A 27,588-nucleotide genomic window follows, 5' to 3' on the forward strand; every position below is an offset into this window, starting at 1 on the left:
GGGAGAGTTAACTTGGTTCCTCCATTTTTTTCAGAGCAGCTGCTGCAAAGTGGTTGAAGTATTTTGCAATTTCAACATTAGCCTCTATTTCCGGAACACTGAAGTCTTTGGCTAGGAGGTACATCAAATGAGCACTACAACTGTATGTTGTTGGCTTGGGACTCTCTTCGCTCTCTTCTAAATAATTTCTTCTCATCTTGGATACATTTGCAGCATTGTCTGTGACCAAGCTGCCACTAGATATTTGCATTTTTTTTCCACAGTTTGTTATAGCTTTTACTGCTACTTCTTGAAAGTATTCTGCTGTGTGTGCATTTCCTGATGTTTCAGTTGTTTCTGTAAGGAAGACATTCCCTTCTTCTGTTGTCACACAAGCACATACAACAGGATCATTGTGGACTTTGCTCCACCCATCAAGACTCAGGTTAATAATTTTACCCTCTAGATCTTTTGCACACTGTTCAATTTCTCTTCCATACACTTTATCCAGCAATTTGCCTGCTTCATCTGCTCTGTTGGGTGGACTGTATCCTGGTCGTAATGACTGAACCATGTTAATGAAGTGTGGGTTCTCAATCATACGGAAAGGAGAGTTGCATAAACAAACCGGGCAATTTTTCCATCAATTACTGTTTTGTAAATGTGCTGGTTCTTATCACAAACTTATCTATGGTTGTTTCTGGGTCATAGAGATTTTTTCCCCTTTTTGCTACAGGTGATATACTGTGGCTATGTGACACACATGATGTGACTGAAACACTATCATTGGCAGATAACTCTGAAACTATAGAAAATGATGGTGATCTTGAAGGTGGATAGTCTTCAGAATCCTGTATGTTGAGGATGGATTCTCCTAAACAAAATAAGTCAATGCAGTTGTTCAATTATTATTACCATACTGCTCATTTAGTATTACTCATTGCATTCACTGACGCTCAGTACTACTTTAAAGGTGAAATTGTACAAGGAAGATCTGCCTATTTCAGCTATTTATTTTTTTATCACAACTGCATCTAAAATGATAGTACCATAGAGTAACAACTATATTTTTTACTCAAACATGAGAATTCAAGAATAGTCCAGAAGGAAGACAGGCAGTCCTTAAGAAAGAAGTATGAAATAAAAAAGTTTACCAACCTGAAGATCCTGCATGTTCAGACATGTTCCTTTCATCATCTTCAACGCAGCTTCCTCGTGAGAAGGAACACGTCTCATGGTGTTGTTTCATTTGGGCAACCAGGCCTTGCATTTCTTTGCTGCACTGTTTGCATTTTGCACGTATGCCTGTCTTCTCCACAGGTAGAGGAACTTCATTAAAATATTCCAAAACTGGATCTCTTTTTATGGCCTGCTGCCATTATAGGTTTTCCCTTCTAGTGAGAGAATGGTATGGAAAATCTCAAATCAATGAAGGCTACACTCAGAAAGACCTCAAGACTTCTGGAATATGCTACTCAAACAGTTTCCCTTTTGTTTCTACTGCCTGTCCCTCCCTTCTCACATTTATCTCCAGACTTCTTCTCCTTGTCCAGATCTATTCCGCCCCCAACAATCTTCTATTCATTGAACTTTTTGAAACTGTGCACTTTTAGAGAGACATAAGGGATTGAATCTGTGTACACAAATTTGCAGAGGGACAACAGGGTTCAGGTCTGTTATTTCTCATCTCTCCATATTATTTATTTATTTTAAAACGTTTTTGCTGATAACAAACATGTTATCTCTGGAGACACAAATCCACAGTCTGAGAACTGCAAAACTAAGCATCTCTGATGGTATCTTCTAGACTGAGCACTGAGTCCCACTGGGTAGATAGAAAGATTAATCTATACAGAAACCCCTGGAATCCCATAAGATTGGGTCCCTAATCCATGAACTATTGGAACTCATTTACAAAACTTTTCTTAAACATTACATGAATATATTGTCTCATACTATAGAATTAGAATTTATAATCCCTATTCCATGGTGAGAAATCTTTGAGTTATAATGTATCTTAATTAAAACTATCTTTAGATAGTTTTTTTCCTCAAAAAGCATTTTATCAAAAAAATCCAATTTAAAAAAATCATTGATTTTTATCCACCCTGTTCTCCAGTTAAAACCACCAGGGTAAATTCTTAGTGAAGTATAACGACCAGGACCCCAGAGCTCACATCCCCACCTTTTAGACACAACAAATGCTGTATCTTGGCAGGGGTTAGACTAGATGACCCTTATTGTTCCTTCTAACTCTGTGGTTCTATGAGTCTATGAAAATGGCTGCAGGACCTCCAGTGACCATGACCTAAGCTTTGTCTCATGCAAATGATTTAACCCCACTTCCTCTCCAGTTTTAAAGTGGAGCAGGAAGTCTGGCATTGTGTCTTAGCCCACATGGGCATTCTGTCTTAGCCTGGCGGTGAAGAAGCAGAGTTCTAGAGGCTAACACAGACACTGTGGCCCAGTGTTAATCAGCTGTCTTTCACTGCAGTTTAACAGCATCCCATGACCAGCCACAGAGCACCGTCTGTTCATAGACAGCTGTTTGGGAATGGCTTACTTACCGAATGGGAGGGGTTTTCTTAGCGGTGAACCTGTAAACAGAAGCAGGGAAACGGTCTCTTCTCAGTGTGGGGTTATCGCCTCTGGTGTTTTCCCAACTCGGTGGCAAGGCTTCCAAAGAGATAGTGTTGGCGAGGCTGTCCCCACCAAACCAATGTAGCAATAACCTTTACCAGCTTCTCTTAACAAAACAACCCTTTTCGGGGTGTGGGGGGGGGTGATCTGAGGTGCCTAGGGTAGCCCACGCTGAAAATGCCAAGGTCTGGGCAGGCCTCAAAAAGGAGAGCGGATACTCCCAAAACTGGTGGTTAACACAATAGTTAGATTCACCAACCAGTCCCAAACTGTGCTCCGGATCCCCCACACTGGTTATCAAGAAGCTAAAAAAAGGAAATCCCCACACAGCCCCCTTTATTGCATTCCAGTTCTCTGGCTCCCAATCAGCAAACAGGTCCAGTAAGGTGAGGAGTTATTTAAAACTCTGCTCACTATACAAAATGTTCTTTTGATCCCCAAAGGGCCAGCCACATTGCCAGGTCAATATTAGTTTGGATCTTACCCCAAATGCCATGCTGCCAGCTGATCCGTTAGCATCTAAAACTAAAGATTTTATTATAAAAGAAAGAGAAGAGAGTTGCTCAATGGTCAAAGCAATCAGATACATAAGACTTCAGAGTCCATATATCAGGTTCTTAGCAGCATTGGTGAGTTTGCTGGCTTGTAGAGTTCCTCTGGAGCACATCCAAAGTGTGGATAGGTCGGTCAATCCTTTGTTCAAAGTTTCAGTTTGCAGAGAAGTTACTGCAGAGGTGGGAAGCAGGATTGAAGGCAAAATGGAGAAGATGCCGCTGCCTTTATATCCTTTGCCATGTGGCTTGTACGTTCTTTGTCCCAAACGCAAGCTCACAGCACATGGGCATGGAAAAGCTCTAGGAGTCCCCTGTCCACAGACATGTCCGTACATGTCCTGTTGACTCATAGGCATAGCCCCGCCTTCTCTCAATGGGTTCATTGTACACAGGGCCAGCTCCAGGCACCAGCTTTCCAAGCAGGTGCCTGGGGCGGCATTGAGAATGGGGTGGCAGTCCGTGTCCCGTGGCAGCAATTCGGCGGCAGCCCGCTGCTCTTCCAGGCGCGGCAGCAATTCGGTGGCAGCTCGGCGGTGACTGCTTGGGGTGGCAAAATTGGTAGAGCTGCCTCTGATTGTACAGCTGATTGCACTTGATGGGCCATTAAGCAGGCTGGATGGTGCTGATGCCAATCTGTCTGGGGGTGTCCACCCAGAAACACAGCACAGGTTTGTTATACAAATATACCACCCATATTTATAACTCTCAATACAGAGATGATAAATACATATAAACATGATTATCATATTTAGCCAATCATAACTTTTCCACTGATACCTTACATGGCATATCCGGTAAGTTCACTGCTGTTTTGTAAAATTGGTATCACTAATACTATAAATGATCACCCATCTTCCCTACAGCATCGTGGGGGGGATGAACTACAACCAGGAAATGGGTTCAGAAGCCAATAAATCAGACCTTTGGGCATTGGAATGGCAGCACAAGGTGTAGAAATCTGATCAGAAAAGCCAGGTTTCAAAGTCCAGTCTCTTCCTAGGCTGGTGGGAGCAAAGCACTGTTCCCAAGGCTGCTCGTACGCAGGCTGCCTGCTTTTAGTGTTGGGTGCTAATAAAGGAATCAGGAGTGTCATTGCAAATGAGGGCAAAGTGCAGCAAAGTCTTTGCAAGAAGAGACCTCGCTTCCTCTTCCAATGATGTTGACTGGAAGTGTCACTTCAATGCCCGCTGGGTGGCAAGGCCACTGTGGTGCCAGCAGGCTGGCGATGCTAATTGTATGCCCCCTACTTGGTGAGGGCAAGACTGCTTTAGCCCCTACCGGCCAGCAAGACCTCTTCAGCTGCTCTTTTGGTCCTCCAGCCTGCGAGCGCTGCCTATGAAAACGGAGGTGGGGATCGGGCCATGAGGAGAGCTTGAATTGTTGCCTTTTCCTCCCCACAGAAGTAGATGAATGTTCTCGGCCAGACAACGGTGGGTGTGAGCAACGCTGCATGAACACGCTGGGCAGCTACAAGTGCGCCTGTGAACCTGGCTACGAGCTGACGGCTGATAAAAAGAGCTGTGAGGGTCAGTAGCCTGCAGAGTGGAGAGCGTGGTCGGTGGGGGGCCCCCACAATTAAGAATAGTTAAGTGGACCTGGTTTGATAATGGTTCCCTGCCCCCCGTGGAAAATTTTGACAAAACCAAAAATTTAGATTTCATCAGAATTTTCATGGAAAACATTGAATTTTCAGTGACAAGTTGAAATCTGAAATATTCTGTCTAAGAACCGAAATATTTTTATTCTCCGCTGCCATGGTGCTCCGTTATCCCATTTCCTCTATAGGTTGGACTGTCGAGATAACGCATTCAGTGCCTTGTTAGACTTTGAACTCTAATAAAGCCATGAAACACTGAAGTACTAACAGGGCAGTATGAAACTACACTGCAGAAAAGGTGTCTGTTTTATGTCAAGACAGCTGTCTCGTATTAGCTCGCTCTATGTAAAACCTTAGTGGAGACAAGGCACAGGTAGCTTTTACCATGATAGAGCTAGCTGGGGTCAACGCCAGGTGGTGGTGGTGGTGGGGTGGGGTGTAAGGTTGACCTTGACTAGTTACATGAAGGTAAAAGCTACTTTTGCCTTGTCCCCACTAGCGTTTTACAGCTAGAGAATTGACCCTAGTTAGCTGCCTTGATGTAAAATCACACCTCCCTTGCAGCAAAGACAAAACCAAAAGCTAGTGAAGTTCTAAAGAAAATGGGCCACTAATGAGAGAGTGCGAGTCGCCAAAGACACTGGCTTTATCCTCACTAGGAAAAGGGGTGTGTTAACCTTTCCCTGACATAGATATGGCCTGTAAATTATAAACTACCAAAGGCCCAAAGGGTTTGTCTTTACTAGAGTTTTTCAAGCTCTAGTCAATTGATTGGCACTCCATGGAGGTACAGGCAGTGTTTGTAAAGGCTAGCATGGGCACACCCTACACGCTTGATGAAGGCTGTGAATGTTTGTTCTAGGCTGCTCTCTACAATAAAGAGCAACTATTTGTAGTGTAGAACAAATGTCTGAGGAATCCCCACGTTGGCCTGCATAGTCTTGTTAACTACCCCAAGTTAACTGGTTGTCACTGAACTTGAGGTGCAAAGTCCAGTAGAGACCAATCCTGAAAGGCGACCGTGGCGCTAAGGGCCAGATCCTCCGCTGGAGTAGATCGGCAAAGGTCTAGCTGCTTCAGTGGAGCTCTGCTGGTTTTTTACTGGCCGAGGATGTGGCCCGAAAGTGATTTTCCATTTTCTCCCCCACTCCTGGCTATTTTAAAATCCATTCTGAATGCTGGGATTGGAAACACGTGCCCTTGCCTTGCTTCAAGTTAGCGCTGACTTGTTTCCTAGTGAACAATGTGGCACGATCTTTTCTCTGTCTGGACAGAAGCAAGTAAACCTTGTGTTCGTTTGTTGCCTCTCCAGCTGCCTGTGGGGGCTTCATCACCAAGCTCAATGGGACCATCACGAGCCCTGGGTGGCCCAAGGAATATCCCACTAACAAAAACTGCGTCTGGCAGGTGGTCGCTCCAGCCCAGTACCGGATCTCTCTGCAGTTTGAAGTCTTTGAGCTGGAAGGCAATGATGTATGTAGTTGGTCCATGTATTTAGTAGGCGCAGCTGTTGACTGGCCTGGAGCCTGATAAGATCCTGGGGTATTGAGAGGAGACCCGGTGTTGTGTCTTGGTTTGGGGGCTTCTCATTGTTTCTCAGCCCTTGATTTAATGAGCAAGTGGCAGTAGTTAGCAAGACTTTCTTTAAAGAACAGAATCTGTTTCCTTTGGTCTGTATTTGTAAATCTACAGGGAGTGGAGAAGTACTAAGCTATTTCTGTTACAAATGAGCTTGTTCCTATAGCAGTACGTATCCTGGGTATTTTCCATTTGTAACTGTTATTAGTCCCTCTTTCCTGGAGACTGCTTCTCTAGGAGCGTTACTGGGGATTGACAGGAACCTGTAAAATCGGGATAATAGCACTTCCCTACTTCACAGAGCTGTGGTGAGGAGAGAAATACATTGAAGATTGTGAGGTGCTCAGGTGGTAACGGGGGCCAGATAAGCACTATACAGAGAAATGAAATGTAACTAAAACCATTCTGACAAATGCAAGTATACTACAAGATGGAGCAGGAAGTGAAGGAGTTGATGGCATTAAGTGACTTGGGTCGGGGGAGTGTTACTGGTGGCGGGCAAGTCTGTGTATGGTGTCACTTGCCGTGTCACTCAGGAAATGGACACTTGCTGTTTGGTATCCTACATCTGCAATGCAGTGTGCCCAACTCCCCCACGCTGTGAAAAATGACTGTCCCTTGGCAGGTCTGTAAATACGACTACGTGGAGGTTCGCAGTGGGCTGGCTTCTGATTCCAAGCTCCATGGCAAATTCTGTGGCTCGGAGAAGCCGGAAGTGATCACATCCTATAGCAACAACCTGAGACTGGAATTCAAATCGGACAACGCGGTATCCAAAAAGGGATTCCAAGTCCACTTCTTTTCCGGTACGTGGCTGTGTCCCTCGGGGAGGAAAGCTCTCAGCACTGGCTGTCCTGGGTGTACGGGAGCACCGCATGCTTCGTGTGAATGTGCATCTCCGTGCTGTTAAGTCTGGCCATTCATGGCATCAGTGGTTACATTCTGCCTTCTGCTGTATGAAAGTCATTATTGCTGTGTACCATCTCTCCCTCTTCCCTTGTCTCCCAACACTGGAGCGGTGAATTCTGCACGATTCATTTCCATGACACATCAGCTGCTGCGCGTTACCCTAGCAATGCAGGAATTGCCGTATGGGATTGCAGATCCTTAGGTTTTAAGGCCAGACCTGCTTAACACAGGCCAGAGAACCTCTCCCAGTAATTTCTGCATCAAGCCCAGAACTTGTGTTTTGAGCTAGAGCATGCCTTTTAGGAAGACATCCAGTTCTGAAGACTCAGCAGAGCAGCAGATCACCCAGTGTCCTGTCTCAGACACTAGCCAGCACCAGACCTTTCAGGGCACAGCAGGCAGGACTTGAGGTAACCTGCCTCTAGGGAAGGCTTCATCCTGGCCCCCAGTAATTAGAAGTTGGCTTTTGCCCTGAACCAGGAGAGTTTAGATCCCTTCAATCTTTACTATCATAGCTCTGGATGTTATCATATAAATGTCCAGTCCTCTGCTGAATCATGCTGGGCTCTTGGCATCAATGACACCTTGTGGCAGAGAGTTCCAGAGGTTAATTATGCGGTCATAGTTCAGGGCAAGCGCACCGGTATTCTCCTGCCATGCTCCACCAAGGCCACCCACTCTCAGCTCCTGGCTTTTCAGCCATCACCCTTCTTGGGCAGAGACCTGCGTGTATATCTCTCTCGACTGGGGTTTTTCCAGGCTGCACAGTTCCCTGCCTATACTGATATTCCCAACAAGCCAGACTGCCTGTGCAGACCAGCATATGCATTTTGTTTACTCTTCGAAGGTATGAGAGAAAAATATTAAAAACAATAAAAGAACCTAAATGCATGCCCAAAAGCATCCTCAGCTCCAACGTCGGGCTCTGGTAGGTGTCAATGCTTCAAACCTCACAACCGGCTTTCCCCGTGGTAACAAATTCATAACTGTCTCAGATTCAGAACCAGAACAACCAGGAAAAACTCAGTGTTTCCTTTATACAGCTTGGACCTTTGATCTTGGCCTCATGTAACAGGTGATCAGCCGACAAAGGCCCTCTCCTTTGGGTGTAGCTTCAAAAGTCTGGGGTTTTGCATAACCAGAAGTGAGGAATTTGCATTCACCTGCCCCTGGATATTCCCCAGGAAAGCCACTTAACGCTTTTTATTCCAAAAGTCCACACTGTTCAGTACTGTCCTTTGAACCCCCAGGTCTCACATCTGTCACACCTCCCCCCTCGAGATGTTCCAGGCAGTTCCACCTACAATTACATCCTCCGTTCATTTAGTACAATGGACCCCGAATATACTTAAACTTAACTCAGTAAGGTCTCCCAAGGATATGGCAGGAAATTTCCAGATCTGTCACACATGCGCTATGTGGAAGTGTTTCCTTTCATCGGTTTTAAATGTTACCTTTCAGTTCTGTCACACGGCCCGATGTGCTTGTATTATGGGAAAGGTCGAATAGACGGGTCTGATCTACCTTCTCTATTTATACCTCGTTCTTTGCTTTTTTCCACTGTCTCCTGTGTGCAGCATACCACACGGCCCCGTAAAATTGCCCCCTCCTGCTGACCAGGCAGCCACGCACCTATCTCCCCATCTTCTCTGCTCTCGTGGCTTGTGGAAGCCATGGGTGAAGGCATCTGCTTGCCTCTTTGCCCAATCTCTCTGCTCCTGCTGTGGCACATTGCAGTCACGGGGGGCAGCTTACCTGGCAGCAGCTCTCTCTACCTGCCTGCATCCTCTTTCTCTGCACCAGCCACAGACCCTCTGGGCAGCAGACAGCTCTTTCCACTAGACACCTGGCGAGTGGAGGAACTGGGGAGCTGCTGGCAATGAGCAGAGGGAAGCTGCTTAAGGGGGCATCAGCACACAGCTGAGCGTCGGAGAACATGAAGCAGGGTTGCCAGTATAAAGATGGGTCAGTGGATTTTTGCCAGGACTGCTACCTTTGCCTGCTAGTTTTCCTGAGTGCTATACTCATCTATTCAAGCTTTGTTACTTTTGTGTTTAATTATAAATTGGGGGAAACATTTAAAATGTACTTTATGTGCTAGACCCATGTAGTTTGTTGTATTGTGAGGAAGGACAGTGAACTGGGGAAAGAGCAAAGTGGCTGGACCTGATCCAGTGACTGAGATTTAGGTTAGTTCTCTACCCTAGCAGAGAGCTCCCAGCTGGCATCAGGTTTGGTTCGGTCTCGACACGGAATTAAGTGCTGTTCATTTGCCCCTCCCCAGATAAAGACGAATGCTCCAAAGACAATGGCGGATGTCAGCACGAATGTGTCAACACGTTTGGGAGCTACGTCTGCCAGTGCAGGAATGGGTTTATGCTGCATGAAAACGGCCACGATTGCAAAGAAGGTGAGCACCGCTAATTGCAGCGAGGAAGCATCGATTTATTTCCAAACCTGCTGTTTAGTTTTCCCTAAACAATGTAAATAATGCAGCAAGCAAAGGATAATTCGTGGGTAAGGACAGGTGAACAAAAGCCTTTTTACAGAGCATAATGCAGATGCACCAATGACAGCCTCTCAGCCTAAGCTGTTAAAGGAGCCCAAGGGAGGTAGTGGCTCAACTTCTATTGAATTTCAGGGCTGATTTAGGCTGCTCTACACAGAGCTTCCCAGCCCAAGTCGAGGGACTTAGGTTTCCGGGCACACACCAGCACTGTAAAAATGGCTGTGTAGAAACACTCCAAAGTTGCAGTTTGGGCTATGGAGCACCCGCCTCCCAAGGCTTCTGAGCCTGAGCTGCAGTGTCTGCACAGCTGTTTTTTGGGCGGCAGCGCGAGCCTAGGTTTGTTGAGCCAGGCCGGGTGGCTTGCTGCCGTGGGCTGTGTAGACAGACCCCTGAGTCTCCTTTGAAACTCTTAGCCTTCTGGCTCTGGTGAAAGTGATCTGACTCCAGAAAACCTCTGCAAATACAGAGGAGAGTGGCTCCAAAACCAGAACACGAGGGAGAGGGAGAAAAGAATGACGGAGTGAAGAAACTGAGTTCCATTGAAGCCTATGGATGTGTGTGTATTGGTGCCGGTAGTTAATTAGGCCCAAGGAGAGTAGCTATTTCCGGTGTCCGTATGACACTAATTCACTTTTCTTCCAGAAGTTGGCTGGAGAGGGGTAATTTTTGCATTTAATGCTATCGTGGAGATTTGCTTCAGCCAATCTTCATAAGTAGGCGGCACCTCAGACGTGCATCTCCTCAGTGATCTCCCGAGTCCATAGTGTTGTCTGGCAAGAGCAGACTTGTCCCCACTGTGCCCAAGCGAAAGGGTCAGCGGTGAATGCAAGTGGTTCTTACTGAGGTTGGAGTGCTGAACAGGCTTGGTCCAGTAACTCTCACAGCAGGAATAAATCATCTTTCAAGAGCAAATCTGGGGCTGGTAAAAACCTGAGTTATGGAGACTGGAGTCTTGTGTTTAGCCACATAAGGGTAAAGCACAGACAGGGCAGTACAAGCTGCCTGCAATCCGAGCTTACCGCTGTTTGGTGTGTCTGCTGAGTTTGGCAACAGAGCATGGCTGTGGGTTTTGTGAACAGAGGACAACATCAATGGATGGAGACCACTCCCTCCGTTCATGCAGGCCCCTGAGCAGCCATCAGATGGAAATGAAAACCCAGCTCCAGCAAATACAAGGCAAGCAGCAGACAGACACAGCCCGAGGCACTGAAAATGTACTTGGCCAAACTCTCCGAATGCTTGTGAGCAGCACAAACACTTGTGGTCTGAGCCCTCCAAACCACAGTGCTCACCCAAGGCCATCTTGTGTTCCAGCACTACTGGGCCAAGCAGGCACCTGAAGGAGTGAGGGCAAGGTGGGGAGAGAGGGAGATGAGAATTCTGCCCAGGGTGGGAGCAGAACGCACACAGGTTCTGTGGGGAAGCTCAGCATCTGAGACAAGGAAGTGCACTTGCCCTACCGCTCCCCCATCACGGTATAGGAGATAGAACTGTAACCCTGAAGGGTGGGGCTTTGTCCTTCTCTGAGCCACAGAAACACATGAGCCTGCTGCAGTCGTGGCTAACAGAGATGGGTGTTGCAGCTCCGGCAGTTGAGGATCACACCTTAAGATCCAGAGGTCCCAGGTTGTCCCGTCCTGGAAGCTGACAGCCCTCCCAGTGGCGCGGTGTTACACAGCATTTATAAAAGAGTCTCTCTTCCATGATTAAATCCTTCTGTTTTGCCATATCTTGGCCTGGGAGCTGCCTCTAATGCATTACAGCTACAGAGACTTGACGAGGGGACTGGGTTTTCTCTCTCCCAAGCTGGCTGTGAGCACAAAGTGAGCAGTGCAGAAGGAACAATGGCGAGTCCAAACTGGCCCGATAAGTACCCCAGCCGGAAGGAATGCACCTGGAACGTTTCCGCAACTCCTGGCCACCGGGTGAAAATCGTGAGTAACTCCGGGGGGAGGGGAGGGGTGGGGGATTAACTCTGCTTTTCTTTTTACAAACAGCGTCATTTCTGCCAGCCCACCTGCTCTGTGCTAGGGGTGAGTGACCTCTGCACTTTACCCGGGGCCTGGGTGGGCTGGGGGGTGGAGTGGCTCAGATGGAGCTGGTCAGACTGTGGCCCCCTCTGTGCTCGTAACAGGCAGGAGGTGGAAAAGGCAGTGATCTTGCGGGTGGTCATGCTGGATGTTAGTGCTGCCAAAGAGCTGTTGGGGGAGGAGGTCTGGGGTGGACCCCACTCCCCCTTTAGTACAGTTATAGTGAGTGCACACTGTCCCGTCCTCATCCTCCCATTGCCCCTTTGTAAACAGGATCCATTTGCCTAGGTACTTAGGGCTACATCTGCTCTGGGGGGGAAAAAAACCCAAACCCGCTGGAGCTCTGAGATCCATCCTAAGCCCAGGCTTCAAAGCCCAGGCTTCAGAGCCCAGGCTCTGGGGCTTGTGCTGGAATCTCTGCACTGCCCGTTTTAGCCTGTAGCATGAGCCCAAGTCAGTTGAACTGGAGCTTTGACACACAAGAGTTCGTTTTTGCAGTGTAAACAGACCCTTAGCATCCCTCCTCACTGTACTATCTGAGCACCTCCCATCACGAATGGGACTTTATTCTTGCAGCATCCCTATGTGTGAAATGGCACCCCATTTTACAAATAAAGTTCCGAGGTACAGGGTAGATTATAGGTCTACACAGAAGTTAGTGGCGAAACCAGGATTTGAACTCAAGTCTTCCAAATTCTGGTTCAGTGACTTAACCAATGGACCAACTCTCCTCTCACAAAGGTTTCTTCAAATAATGGGGCTATCTTTCTCATTGTTAGCAAAGCCCACCCCACCTTTTGCAGCAATATGTACCCTCCTTAACCTTTTCACACGTCACCGGTACAATGGGTGAGAGTGCTTTAAAGTTAATAGTATAACAAACCAAGGGCATTCATGATGGATGTGACAGGAAACTGCAGCTAAAGAGACCGTAGCTTGTTGCTTGACGGTAGATGCCTTTATTTGTCTCATCAGTCAGGATTTTCAGTTAGCCATTTATCCCAAGACACACAGTGATACTATGAGAGTCAACATTTGCAAGCACTTGCTAGTGTACACAGGGCTCCTGGGGAGAGGCAGTTATTTCCTGTTCCGGATGTAGGGCTGATCTTGGTTGCTAATGGCTCCCACCACGTGTTGTAAATGGGAACCCCTGAGTGTGGCTCTGTGCGTAGGCAATGAGCTGACTCCTGAGGTTTTTTTAAGTTACTCCTGACCTGGAGTAACTTAAAAAAAACCCCCTCTCAGCAGCTTTCAGAGCCTTGTGGGCAGAGCTTTCAGCCCATGTGAACTGGGAGGCGCTGTGGTTCATGCTACCCAGCGAGCAGACCCCTCTGTGATACAAAGAAGGTCAGACTAGATGATCTAGACTCAGTGGTCCCTTCTGGCCTTGAACTCTGACTCTCCTTTGGAGGCTCCCAAGACAGGGATGAAGAATAATTTTGAAACGTGCCTTGGGAGCCTCGGTCTCACTGCAAGTCAATGGGGGATACGCTCCTGAGTGGCTAAGTCACTTCTGAAAATGGGACTTAGAAGCGTGTGAAAATCCGACGTGGTGATAGCTATCTGTCTCTCTCCTCCTGCTGGGTTTCTTTGGAATAGATCGGCCTCGTTTACGCGAGGTCCCATGCATAGCGGGGGATGTTGAACCCCGAGGGCACCGATTCTTGATTGACACTTTGGTGCATAATACAGGCACTGACATGCTCTGCTGAGCACACAGCATCCTGTAGACACTGGAACGGCTCCCGGAGTGATGAGAGCACCACAGAGGACTGAGGAATCATAGAATCATAGAATATCAGGGTTGGAAGGGACCCCTGAAGGTCATCTAGTCCAACCCCCTGCTCGAAGCAGGACCAATTCCCAGTTAAATCATCCCAGCCAGGGCTTTGTCAAGCCTGACCTTAAAAACCTCTAAGGAAGGAGATTCTACCACCTCCCTAGGTAACGCATTCCAGTGTTTCACCACCCTCTTAGTGAAAAAGTTTTTCCTAATATCCAATCTAAACCTCCCCCACTGCAACTTGAGACCATTACTCCTCGTTCTGTCATCTGCTACCATTGAGAACAGTCTAGAGCCATCCTCTTTGGAATCCCCTTTCAGGTAGTTGAAAGCAGCTATCAAATCCCCCCTCATTCTTCTCTTCTGCAGGCTAAACAATTCCAGCTCCCTCAGCCTCTCCTCATAAGTCATGTGTTCTAGACCCCTAATCATTTTTGTTGCCCTTCGCTGGACTCTCTCCAATTTATCCACATCCTTCTTGTAGTGTGGGGCCCAAAACTGGACACAGTACTCCAGATGAGGCCTCACCAATGTCGAATGTCGAGGAGCTGGTGACTACAGCACAGCCCTGTGTATCAAGTGACCTGGGTTCTATTTGTGAGTCTGCAGGAGACGGCCTGCATGGGTTTAGTGCACAGGGAGGGGGACTCACCTGTTCCCTTCTTTGGCATGGAGATAATATTGATTTCCCTCAGGGTGAGAGGTGTGGGGCTGATTAATTGTGACACTCATTAATTCATAGAGCTTAAGAGTAGAGGGGACCAATAGAATATCTCGTCTGACTGTGGGGATGTCCAGGTCCTGATCCCTGCGCCCGCGGGCTTCTACCACCCGACAGTTCTGCAAGCGACTGGAAAATTGGGAGCTGTAAGGCCTTACACTCCACCGAAGGTACCACCCACAGGCACCTGATTGGAGGAGCCCCAGAGCCCCTGATTGGGCCGAATAACTATTTAAGCCAGAAGGAGACAGAGGAGGTTGTCTGTGCAACAAGGTGGATCCTGGTTTGCTGCTGGCTACAGACCCTGCTGTCTGCCACCTGGCTCCCAGCCCTGTCCCCGATTCCTGACTTTGGCCCTGCCCTATCTCCAGCTCCTGAACCTTCTTGCCCTGATTTTTGACTGCCCCAGCTCAAACCCTTGGCTCCGACTCTTGGGATTCTGTCTTAGCCCTGGCTCTTGGCTCCAGCACCTGTTTCCTGTCTGACCCCTGTCTCGACTCCTTACTCCGACTCCTGCGCTGACCACAAGGTCTGAGCACTCACTGACTTCCTGTATGTCAGAGGCCGTAGCATTTCGCCCAGTTACCCTGTCAATGACCCCAATAACTTGTGTCTGGATAAAGCATCTCTTCCGGAAAGTCATCCAGTCTTGATTTGAAGACAAAGAGAATCCACCTTGATAGTCTGTTCTAATGGTTAATCACCTTCACTTTAAAAAAAAATAATAATTGGGCCTTAAGTCTAAGTTGAATTTGTCTGGCTTTAGCTTCCAGCCATTGGTTATTGTTCTGCTAGACTAATGGGCCCTTTAGTACCTGGCATTTTCTCCATGAGAAGGTACCTTAGATACAATATAATTGAGCCACCTCTCAATCTTCTTTAGGAAAGATTGAGCTCTTTAAGTCTGTCGCTGTGAGGCATTTTTCTCCAGTCTTCAAATCAGTTTTGTGACTCTTTTCTGCCTACTCTCCAATTTTTCAACATCCTTCTTAAAATGTGGATACCAGAACTGTATGCAGTATTCCGGTATTGGTCTCCCCAGTGCCATAGACGGAGGTAAAATCACCTCCCTTCTCTTGTTCACTATTCTCCTGTTGATACATCCCAGGATCGCATTGCCACAGCATCGCACGGAGAGCTCATGTGAGTTGCTTGTCCACTGTGACCTCTAAATCCTTTTCAGAGTTACTGTGTTCCTTGTTCCCAGATGGATAACTTTGCATTTGGCTGTATAAAAACACATTGTATTTGTAAAAGGCCCATTTACCAAGCAATCCAGATCGCCCTTTCCTCCTCATTGTTTACCCCTCCCCCCAATCTCTGTGTCATCTCCAACCTCTATCAGCAGGGATTTGAGGTTTACTTCCAGATCACTGATAAAAATGGTGACTAGTAATATTGGCAACGATCCCTGCAGCATCCCATTAGCAACATCTCCATTGTTTAATGATTCCCCGCTCACCTCTGCTTTTAGAGATCCATCAGTTAGCCTGTTACTAATCCATTAAATCCTTAATCCCGTTCTGAATAGTGGCAAAATATGTTGTGATCCTCAGATAGAAGAGGCTGCAGAAGGACAAAAAAATATGACCGTGAGGAGAGACATTTCCCACGTGTGAACACTATGAATCAATCCAGAGCTTGAGTATAGCTTTGGGGTGTTCTGGTAGTTTTCTATATGACCATAGCTGACCTGAAGGAGAGGTAGAGCTGGGAGCACCTCAACTTTTTGTCAGCCTTCCCGTGCTTATGTGTTATGGTACAGTCTTTAATTACTGGATCACATGCTATTTTCCCCCAACTGTCTCATTCAGTGCACAGCCTGGACCAGCTCTGGGGATGAATCAAGGTTTTGCAGTGAAGGAGGCTGTTGTCTGTAGGCCCTGCAGAAGTTGGAAGGTGTGCAGTGAAGGAGGCAGGGAAGAGAAGAGGAAGTTGAATGTCACCCTGGAGAACTGGATTCTCTCTTGTCATGGAGTCCCTATGTGATGCTGGGCAACTCACTTAACCTACTGTTTTCACAAGTGGCCCCTAATGGTGTGGTCCTCTTTTTCTGATGTTCAGCCTGAGACACCTGGGGCCTGATGTGTGGAACTGCTGGGGGCTCCCATCTACAGCAGCTGTCAGGAGCTGTGCTTCGAACATAAAGTTGCCATAGAATGCTACGTTCTCTGAAAACTGAGGCTGTAGATATCTCAGATTGGGCACACAAAATTCATGGAAACATCTGACAGTATTGGTCTCGGTCTGTGCCTCATTTCCCCGGCTGTAAAATGGGGATAATGCCACCAGCTAATTCCAAAGGCTTCTGTTGCAAAGGTACATTCAGCAGTGTTTGTGAAGCACTCAGATACTATGGGGTGAGCACCATGGAAACACCCAGGAAGAAATTCATACTTTATATTCAGTGCAGGATTTGGATGGTGTGTGGAAGCCCTGGGGCCACACACTGAGTGACAGGGCTAAAAAGAAATATTGAATAAGTACCCATGCACTGAATGACACAGGGGTCCTGTGGGGGAAAAATAGTATGTGATCTTGTATTTTAAAGACTGTATCATAATGCATATGCACAAGGGGGCACAGTTAAGAATGCCCGGGCAATCTTAACTTAGGTATTTCCTAACTATTCAGTGCTTGACCTTAATGTTCTGTTAATGTATTTGTGGGGGATGGTAACAGAATATATAACGTGGTCCTCAAAAGCCACCAGATTTATCCACAGCCCCACGTCCACATTCACCCATGCAATCAGGCATTAATTCTGTTTATGCTTTTTCCAGAAAAGCAAGTAACTCCACTCTTGTATGTGTCTGACTGGGTGCTACAAGGGGAGAGAAACACCATACGGTCTTGGCAGCATTTCTCCTGGTATACCCTGCTTTGCCCTATACCTTGTGTTAAATACTGTCAGAGAAGTGTCAGTTTCTTTCACATCTCATGGAGAGGTCTAATTCTCACTGTTGATGTTTGCGTTGTAGACATTCAATGACTTTGAGATTGAGCAGCACCAGGAGTGCGCCTACGACCACTTGGAAATGTACGACGGCCCCAACAGCAAGTCGCCCATCCTTGGCCGCTTCTGTGGAAGTAAGAAACCGGATCCAGTGGTGGCATCTGCTAACAAGATGTTCCTCAGGTTTTATTCCGATGCATCTGTGCAAAGAAAAGGCTTCCAGGCAAAGCACAGCACAGGTAAGCTGGGTTTTCCGCTGCTACTCCAATGACACTGGGAAAGCTGCAACTCTTACTGTGTATGTTGACAGGGCAAGAGAGACTCCCAGAATCCGACAGCACCCATTCACATAAGACTAGACAGGTCACGATAAAGCTGTTCCCAAAGAAATGACCCAATCTGAGTGTTAACCAGCAAATATAAACCAACAAGCAACTGGAGCATCCATTGCATTGTACCATTCATGCCAACCATCTCCCACCTGTATGGGACTTGCCTGTTCTAACCTCTAGCCTCCTAGGTGCTGTCTACATGGGGAGAATTATCAGCCTAGCTGTAGCCAGTAATAATCTACGTATGGATAATCTTATCCTGGAATAAGAGTGTTTTCCCCCTGATTTAGCTTATTCTACTTTCAAAGCAACATAAACGAAACCAGGAAAAAGCGCTCTTATTTGAGGGTAAGTGTCCCCGTGCGGAGTTTTACCAGCATAGCTATGTCAGTGTAATTTTCCCCGTGTAGCCAAGTCCCCTAGATTTTAAGGCCAGAAGGGCTCCTCATGATGATCTGGTCCGACCTGCACAGACCATAGAGATCACCAACTGATCTCTCTATTGAACCCAACACAGTTGATCTAGAACACAATAATCTCTTAGACATCCAGTCCTGATTCAGAGGCTCCAGATGACTGGAGATTTTACCACATCCCTTGGCAGTCGGTCTCCCCTCACTGTTAAATGTGCCCCTTTGACAGGCGCTCCCCAGCTCTCCCCGCTGGGCGATGCTGGGAGGAGATGTCTAGGCTGTGTTGAGCAGTGGGGATATTCAGGAAGGCTGTACAATGTGCTTTCTCTTTGCTCCAGAGTGCGGCGGGCGCCTGAAGGCTGACGTACAAACTAAAGAGCTGTATTCCCATGCCCAGTTTGGGGATAACAATTACCCAGGCCAGTCCAACTGTGACTGGGTTATCGTGGCAGAAGATGGCTATGGAGTCGAATTAATATTTCAGACATTTGAACTAGAGGAGGAGGCCGACTGCGGCTACGATTACATGGAGATCTACGACGGCTACGACAGCACCGCACCCCGCCTGGGACGTTTCTGTGGCTCCGGGGTAAGCCGTGGAGAGGTTAATTTCTTAGCCGTAGCTGTATCCAGGGGAAGGGATGCACTGCAGGCATGATCCACCCTCTTTCGAGTCAGACAGACAACACAGTTGTTACCAGCTGCCCTGGCTATGAGCGTCCCTTGTGTTCTGTTTCACCCACCCGCCTGCAGATGTCACCAGCCTCCAGCAGAGGTACCTACAGCTTAATCTATATGCTGTTCTGGACTGGTGATGCTGGGGGTATGGGCTGCCCAGACAGGGTGTCTGAGCCCTGACCTGGAGGGAGAGCACTGTCTAGGGGTGAGGAGCTCAGCCTCCAGCGGCCCATTTAATTCTTGGCCTCTTTGTAGCAGAATAAGGTGCTAAAGTATGTTGAGGCCACACAGTGAAAAGAGGGGAAAAGGATGGAATCCGCTTGCATAAATAACCTGCACTCACTCAGGATAGGGCTCTGTCCCCCTCGAGGGTGGCTGGACAATATCTGGAGATGGAAGAGTCATCTACAGGTAGAAGAGGATTGTGGGGTTTGATCCAGAGGTCCTAGGTTCAATTTCCCCTGCTGTTGATCCATCCAGAGGCTCAGCACTATGAATGCTCTTGAAGTCTCATCTGTCTGGAATTGACTCATGATGGAATTGTATTGACTGCTAGCTAATGTTTTTATGCCATGCTATCCCAGCACCTAGGCTGGGCCCCATTTAAAATGCACTGTTGAGAGGATTTCACCTACTGTATTTTAATGAAGCTGTCTTTGGTCAAATCCTTCCACCTGTGCATTTTAAATGGGTCCCGGCCTTGGAGCTGGGATAGCATGACATAAAAACATTAGCTAGCAATCAATGCACGTGGCCTGACAATGAAGGGCAGCACCTGGGGGAGAAGAGAGGCACGTGGGCAGCCAGGCAAAGAGGCAACTATTACTTGGAAATAACTGACAGGGAAGCTGGAGGCAGGGCCACAGAGCATCTGTAGAACTGCACACGCAGTGACTTTGTGCCTTTAATAAATAAAGGCTTTCGGCCATGGTGCCTTGCATGTTGGGCAACTACGTTGACTTTAACGGGATTGCATGAACTGAAAGCAGAGAATTCACCTCTGAAATGTCCATCAAGGGCTACTCAGCAGCATCTGTGGAATGTTGGAATTCCCAGGGCATGGGGCATCAGTGTCACAGTACCCCCTATGAGCCCCCTTCCTGCCAACCTTAGCAGTAATGCCAAGGGCTGCATAGGTCATAGTGGCTGAAATACCCTCTGCCTCTGGAGATCCTCTCTGCAGAGGGGAGCTGAGTCACATGGACAGCAGCAGTGCAAGTCTAACTCCCATCCAGAGGCCCCATGTTGGGCCACCGCTTGCAACATCATGCCCCGGGGAGGGTTGTCAGCAGCAGGGACTGAATCTGGCACCACTTAACATAAGAACAGCCATACTGGGTCAGATCAAAGGTCCATCTAGACCACTATCCTGTCTTCTGACAGTGGCCAATGACAGGTGCCCCAGAGGGAATGAACAGAACAGGTAATCATCAAGTCATCCATCCCCTGTCACCCATTCCCAGTTTCTAGCAAACAGAGGCTAGGGACACTATCCCTGCTCATCCTGGCTAATAGCCATTGATGGACCTATCCTCCATGAACTTATCTAGTTCTTTTTGAATCCTGTTATAGTCTTGGCCTTCACAACATTCTCTGGCAAGGAGTTCCACAGGTTGACTGTGTGTTGTGTGAAGAAATACTTCCTTTTGTTTGTTTGCTGCCTATTAATTTCATTTGGTGACCGCTAGTTCTTGTGTTATGATCTAAGAGCATAAGCCTCAGCTGCCTGAGCTGAAAGACGCTGGTTTATTAGCTGCAGCTGGCTCACCAACCTCTGTGGCCCAGCAGCCACTAGAGGGAGATAGAGCCCACATTGAGGGGGCATGGGTTGTGCAATCCTCCCTAAAACACTCCGTCAGTGCTGTGTATCTGTACAAGCCATCAGCCTCTCCCGTAATGAAAGCTGGCACCAGCACTTAGAATCATAGAAGATCAGGGATGGAAGAGACCTCAGGAGGTCATCTAGTCCAACCCCCTGCTCAAAGCAGGACCAACACCAACTAAATCATCCCAGTCAGGGCTCTGTCAAGTCGGGCCTTAAAAACTTCTAAGGATGGAGATTCCACCACCTCCCTAGGTAACCCATTCCAGTGCTTCACCACCCTCCTAGTGAAATAGTGTTTCCTAATATCCAACCTAGACCTCCCCCACTGCAACTTGAGACCATTGCTCCTTGTTCTGTCATATGCCACTACTGAGAACAGCCGAGCTCCATTCTCTTTGGAACCCCCCCTTCAGGTAGTTGAAGGCTGCTATCAAATCCCCCCTCGCTCTTCTCTTCTGCAGACTAAACAAGCCCAGTTCCCTCAGCCTGTCCTCGTAAGTCAGGTGCCCCAGCCCCCTGGTCATTTTCGTTGCCCTCCTCTGGACTCTCTCCAATTTGTCCACATCCTTTCTCTAGTGTGGGGGGCCCAAAACTGGATGCAGGACTCCAGATGTGGCCTCACCAGTGCCGAATAGAGAGGAATAATCACTTCCCTCGATCTGCTGGCAATGCTCCTACTAATGCAGCCCAATATGCCGTTAGCCTTCTTGGCAACAAGGGCACACTGTTGACTCATATCCAGCTTCTCGTCCACTGTAATCCTCAGGTCCTTTTCTGCAGAACTGTTGCTTAGCCAGTCGGTCCCCAGCCTGGTAGTGGTGCATGGGATTCTTCTTTCTAGCCATCAAATAAGATGCCTCCTCGCATTTTATAAAGTGCCTGGGAAATGCGAGCGGGGCAGAAGGGAATTAAACGTTCTGCATTTGGGTCTAATGCTTGGCCCATCACACCTGCTGCCATAAGCACCAGGGCTTTGACCTCAGATGCTCTGGTCCTGGTGAGAACATTTACCTGTCATGTAGACTGACCAGTGTTTTGTTTTCCCTCCTGCAGCCCCTGGAAGAAATCTACTCTGCGGGGGATTCCATCGTGCTCCGATTCCATTCGGATGACACCATCAATAAGAGAGGCTTTCATGCCCAATACACGAGTACAAAATTTCAGGATGCGTTGCACATGAGAAAGTAGCTCAGACGTTCCTCATAGACGTTCCCCGGCAGAGGATTGAGACGTCTACCTGGGATTGGTTTTAAACTCCTGGGTGCCTGACCTAAAGCAGGGCACAGTCTTTTCCTGTAACTAAAATGGAACACAGTCCTGAAGGCTTGCCTTTGAAATTATGAGGGTGGCCTCCTCTCGCTAGCACACCCAGGACCAAGTATTTTCTCCTGATTGTGACTGCCAGGGTATCAACTTTGTGTTTTTGCCCACCTGGCCACTGGGCTGAATGAAGAAAGAGTTTGAACTGGAAGAAGCCTTAGTCTATCGCATCCTCCCAGTTGGGGTGGCTCCTACTAAGTAGCATATACAATAGCTGTCTTAACACATTGTACTGTGAAACAGACGATGTGGATAGCCACCAAATGGGATGGCCTTAAAGGAACATGGGGCTGCCTACCTACCCCTTCCCCACCAACTCAAACTGCTCTGTGCAATAAGTGGAAAACCACACAGTTGTGACTCCAGATAGCCAGATTCATTTTTATTTATTGTTTTGGTTATTCTGCCTGTGTGTAAAGGTGACAAGGGGTCACTGTAAGACTGCTAGCTAATTGCACCATGTTCAACAGGAAGTCCACAGTGCCAGAGGTGCAGAAACCCCGCAGGGTATGTGTCATAACAGAAGCACTCTGCAATGATGGCTAAGGACCAAGGCTGTGACTAATAGCAACTGCTGTGGCATTAGCTAGGATAAAAATTTGGAAGGCTATCAACCCGGACCTTCCTTGCACCAGATGCTCGCTAGCCAGAGTCAGGAAGCAATCTTCCCCCACAGGATTCCAGATTAGGTGTGGAATCCTTCTACCAATCCCTGTGTTCTTAAATAAGAACACTTCTCCCCAACCCGTCTTTGCTTGTGAAACACCTGGTTATGCAGGATGGTTTTATTGCACAGATTTCCTCCCCTCCCTCCCTCCGCTAAATTATTGCTTCTTTATAATACCACCCCTGCCTTTGAGTTCTCTATTTCTCTTTCCACCTGTGGTGCTTTCCAAGGATTCCCCTCGCTGACCCATCATTCTGTGTGATTAACTTGTCAGTGTCCAGCCAGTTTTCTTGATTCTCTTGAAACACAAGGTAGGAAAATTCAAGAACTCCTCAACACCTGCCCTGCTGGTGACCCAACTGATCCGAGGCAGAGAACTTGTAGCACAAAGCAACACTCAACTCCGCACAACTCTGGCAACATGTCAAGTATATGGATGCTCTAGTGGATGGACTGAGTATGTTGGCTGGGAAGTCGGCGGTCAGCTGGCTTCTGTTTCCACCAGAGTCACTGCATGAAATTGAGCAGGTCACTTAACCTTGCTGTGCCTGTTACTGACTCTGCTTTAATTTTGGTTAAAGCACTTTGAGATCTAGGTGGACAACTATAAAAATAACTCTGTACACGGCAGCCACTGAGTTAACCAGCAATCAAGCCATGGGTTTGGAGAATTAACTAGCTGTTTGGCACTTCTTTCAGAGAGAAACTGAGCCTTTTAACAAACCATTGTAAAGCATCGTGCTGTAGACTAGTAAAGAGCTGATCCTGAACTGCATTTCCTTAAGACACACATGTGAGCATTACAGCTAAAAGCTGTGGAATGTTAGCTTTAATGAAGTATTTATAATCAAATGATTAATATGTTTACATAACCAATGTACTGTTAGGCTACAGAGAGACACCCTTTCACTAGGTGTGAACTGTAGTAAGCGCAGCCTGGTGTCAAATGCCAGGCACAAAAGTGTTCTTGGGGGACAGGTTTGTTTTCAAATGTGTCATAAACAAAATGCCACCCCTGCAAAAGTTCTTGAATGAAATAGGTGTCCACGTATTGTGAGTACGGAGGTGAAACAAATGCATGAAAATATTTTCTTGCTGAAAACAGGAAAAGCAAAGTTTTTTTATATATATATTTATATATATATATAAAAAAATAAATGCATGTAGTCTAAGCCTTACACAGTGTAGCGTGAATGATACTGTATCATTGACTATAGCTTTTCTACAGGCCGTTTGAAACCATATTACTTAGTGCTTGTTTTTTTAGATCTGCTTTGTTTCTCTTCAAAGTTTATTTGTGGCCTTCTCTTGCAAGCCTAAGACAAGGTATGTGATCTCTCCCTGTGGTACACTGGAGCCTGTTGCATGAGTAAGGAACTCAGGGCCAGGAATATAATCTCTGCTTCTAGCAAAATAGAATCAAAGTTGTGAATTGCATTGCAGGCTGAAATTCATATTATAGTGTATCTCTGGTTGGAGTGAATTCTGCCTGGAGGGGGAAAAGTTACTTTAGAAGCTTCCTTTGAAATTAAGTATTTTCGCTCCACGTTTTGGCATCATTTCTGATTTTTCTTGGACATCGGATTGTATATTCTGATTCATTGCAAAAGTTTGCAATGTGGTTTGACCAATTTGCTACATTTGTTAGCATTCAAATAGGTGTTTTGTGTTACAGTTTATTAGCAACTGGTTTACTCTGTGCTTTCACCAAGGATGTGTGCAAAAATTTCTCTTCTGTCTTGACCGGGCTTACAGTCAATAATTCTATATGCCTAAAAGGTTCCTTTTTTTAAAAAAAGTCCGACTCTTTAAAGTGTATACATATTTTGGTCTTTGTGTAGTTTTAAATTTCATGAAATAAAGTCAGTTTTTAAAAAGTCAGAGGGGAAGAATAATCTGAAATCTATTTGTGCCCGGCATGATCTCTCGAAATTCATTAAAGAATGCAGATTCGGTTACCCATTGTTTGTGTGCACGCCCGGGCATGTGGCCCTTTCTGGCCTGGGGTAAGTTCTCTAATACAACGGTCACTCTGTCGACAATTATTTCATTTCCAGTGGTCACACCTGGGGACTGGGTCACACCACGTTGGGATTTACCACCTTCAGTTTCTGAAACAAAGCTGAATTTGCATGTTAAATGTATTACTTAATTTTTTGAATTAATGAGGGCAGTTGAAAGGCATCAGGGCTCAAAGTAGAAGGTAGGCAGCTGGTCCAAAACACAGCTGCCCCCTCTCCTAAGCATTGCGAATAGAGAGAACACCAGTGTGCGCCTCTTGCACATTTAGTATTGGATCCAGACAAGATTTTAGTCTGTGAGCGGCTTTGAAGAGATGGGGAAAGAGACCTGATCACCCAAAGTGTCACCGCCAGAATACAATCATTGACGCCTGGTACCCAGGATGGAGATAACTGAACTAAGATATTCTTGGTGCCGGGCATTTGCCTGCGGAGCTCTGACACACAGGAGAGCAGCATGAAGGCAAGGCAAGCCTCCTTTATACACACAGCCCTTTCCTCAGAGAAGGTGGCAGCACAAAGTGAAAACAGCCCAGGCATAGTGTTAAGCAAGGCTACCATGAAACTTGACCTCTGTGTTGAGTGCCTTGAGATGATCCTTCTCCAACATAACAGCCCACTCTACAAACAGGCAAAACCGGTTCCTCTCCTAGGGCAGCATGGTGTTCAGTAGCCAGTCAGCGCTTATAATCAAAAATAGTTTTCCTCCTGTATCTGCTACCCAGCTGCCTTCTGTCCCCCCTCCATTTCCTAAAGAACATGCCAGACAAAGCTCCTCCCTGTATAAACTCCTATGCTTCTGCTGATTTACAACCATCAAGACTAAAATGCTGTGTCATATCCACTCAACACTTCACAGGACTTGGGAATTTGCCTTAATTCTTTTTCAGCCACTTTCAAATATAAGAACGGACATACTGGGTCAGATCAATGGTCCATGTAATCCAGTACCCTCAGGGCCGACCCACAACGTTTTGGCACCTGAGGCTGGGAGCTCAAATGACGCCCCCATACCCCCTTGCTTGGGCCAAAACTTTGAAAGGTCTCAATTCTGCCTTCTTCCTGTTCTACTCCTCTCATGGTACTGCTCGGCTACCTACCCCAGTAAAGGAGAACTAACAACTTAAAATGCCTTGTTCAAAAATTTTAAGTAACACTTAACTTTCAAACGCCTGAACAGCAAATGTAACTTTTCTTGTCTGCATAGGAAACACTGGCATTTTTATCTGTTTGAATAATCAAAGTGGTGCTTTCCGTGCCTTCTTGGTTGCAAAGATTTGAACTGCTTCCTGAAGGTCCACAGTCTGGGTCAGCTCATGCTCTATTGAGATGGTTGCAAGGCCGACCAGCCTCTCCTGTGTCATTGTGGAGCACAGATGTATTTTTATTAACTTCAGCTTGGAGAAGCTGCTTTCTCCACTGGCAACTGTTACAGGAAGTGTTAGAAGTATGCACAGAGCAACAAAAGCATTTGGAAAGAGGATGGTCATCTTATTTGTGCACATATATTCCAGAGCTGCCTTTGGAGTTGATCCTGCTGAAATGTATCTTGAAAGGGCTTTCAGTTCATCACTCAAATCACTTGCATCAATATCACGCATGTCATCATGTGTCAACACTGTCTCTAATGCCCTGCATTGCTGGTGTAAGTCTTCTTCAGGTATAGAGAGGAGTTTTGGAATATCATACAACATCCCAAATATACTGCTGTGTTCCTTGAGCTGCATGAAACGTTCTTCAACTGACTGTATTGCACAATCTAGCACCTGGTTAAAGAATTCAACTTTGAATTGTTGTTTGGGGTCTCTTATGGGATTATCCCGTGCCTCGTAATCAAAATGTCTTCTTTGGTGACTCTTGTATTCTTGAATGGGTGGGAAAATAGCTTCAGTGTGAAGTTCCTCTGCTAACTTCTGTGCACTCTTCAGAACCTTTTGAAATCCCTCATCTGACCGGTATGACTTTGCTTTGTCCAGTTGTTCCATTGCTCCAGATATATCAAGGTCAACACCTTGGAATCTCTTGCTTACAACATTTATTTCAAACAGTATCTCATGCCACAACACTGAGCCACACAGAAATTTGAAGTTATGTATGTTTCTGGTGATTCCATTTCCCTCTGCCACTGTTCTCCCACAAACAGTTCCTGTCATAGCATTATCCTCCATAATGGCAACTATGGCATCATCTGTCTTCCCAATTTGGTGTCTGATAGGCTTTATCGCCTCCACTCGACTTTCCCATCGTGTGGCACTCAGTGGTTTCAGTGTCAGAGAGGATGTTTCCAGATGTTTCTTCAAAATCTGCCGTTGATGAGTTGATGCAGAGAAAAATACAAAGATGCTTTGAATTACATTAAAAAATTCAGCAGCCTCACTAGAAGTTGATGCTGCATCACTGAGCACCAAGTTCAATGAATGAGAACTGCATGGGACAGAAAAAGCTCAAGGGTCTAACTCTCGGACCCGTATCTGCACTCCTCTGTTCTTTTCTCTCATGTTGGCACCATTATCGTAGTCCTGACCTCTCATGTTAGCTATCGCAATTCCCGTATCTTCCAGCTTTTTAAGAATCACATTTGTCATACCAGCTCCTGTAGTATCATCAATGTCAATAAATTCTAGAAAATGCTCTCTGACAGTCACCATTGCAGGGACATTTTCACTAGGTTCTGTTGTTGTTACAAAACGCACCATTAAAGTCATTTGTTCCGTATGGCTGCTGTCAGGTGTGCAGTCCAGAATAACAAAGTAATATCTTGCTGAGTTCAGATCTGCCACAATCTTCTGTTTAACTTTTGTTGCCAGTAACTGTATAACCTCATTTTGAATTGTTTTTCCAAGGTAGTGGTGTGTGTACATTTCTTGGGTGTTAGGGGCTTATTCCTTCACCCACTCACTTCCCTGGTCCTTCTTGCATGAACAGAGAGCAACAATACCCGAAGTCCAAAGGTGCAAACAAACAATTCGATGTTTATTGGGGTGAACTTCCAGCAAGCATGATTCCAGTTTCTTTCCTTAGTGTCCCCCTTCCCAGCTCTGACACCACAGAGCCTTACCTGTGTCCCTGTTCC

General features: G+C 46.7%; 1 protein-coding gene across 1 annotated transcript in view; it reads left to right on the plus strand.

Annotated features, from left to right (window-relative positions):
- The window catches only part of TLL2 (tolloid like 2), a 175,352-nt gene extending 153,657 nt beyond the window's left edge, over positions 1-21,695 (plus strand). The window contains exons 14-21 of the mRNA XM_077821485.1: positions 4,574-4,699; positions 6,083-6,243; positions 6,974-7,154; positions 9,542-9,667; positions 11,573-11,700; positions 17,285-17,498; positions 18,343-18,593; positions 21,561-21,695. Coding sequence (XP_077677611.1) covers positions 4,574-4,699; positions 6,083-6,243; positions 6,974-7,154; positions 9,542-9,667; positions 11,573-11,700; positions 17,285-17,498; positions 18,343-18,593; positions 21,561-21,695 — 1,322 coding nt within the window. The remainder of the gene's footprint in view (positions 1-4,573; positions 4,700-6,082; positions 6,244-6,973; positions 7,155-9,541; positions 9,668-11,572; positions 11,701-17,284; positions 17,499-18,342; positions 18,594-21,560) is intronic.
- The last annotated feature ends 5,893 nt before the right edge of the window (positions 21,696-27,588 follow it).

The sequence above is a fragment of the Eretmochelys imbricata genome, chromosome 7 (assembly GCF_965152235.1).
Source record: "Eretmochelys imbricata isolate rEreImb1 chromosome 7, rEreImb1.hap1, whole genome shotgun sequence".
NCBI classification, from domain to species: Eukaryota; Metazoa; Chordata; order Testudines; family Cheloniidae; genus Eretmochelys; species Eretmochelys imbricata.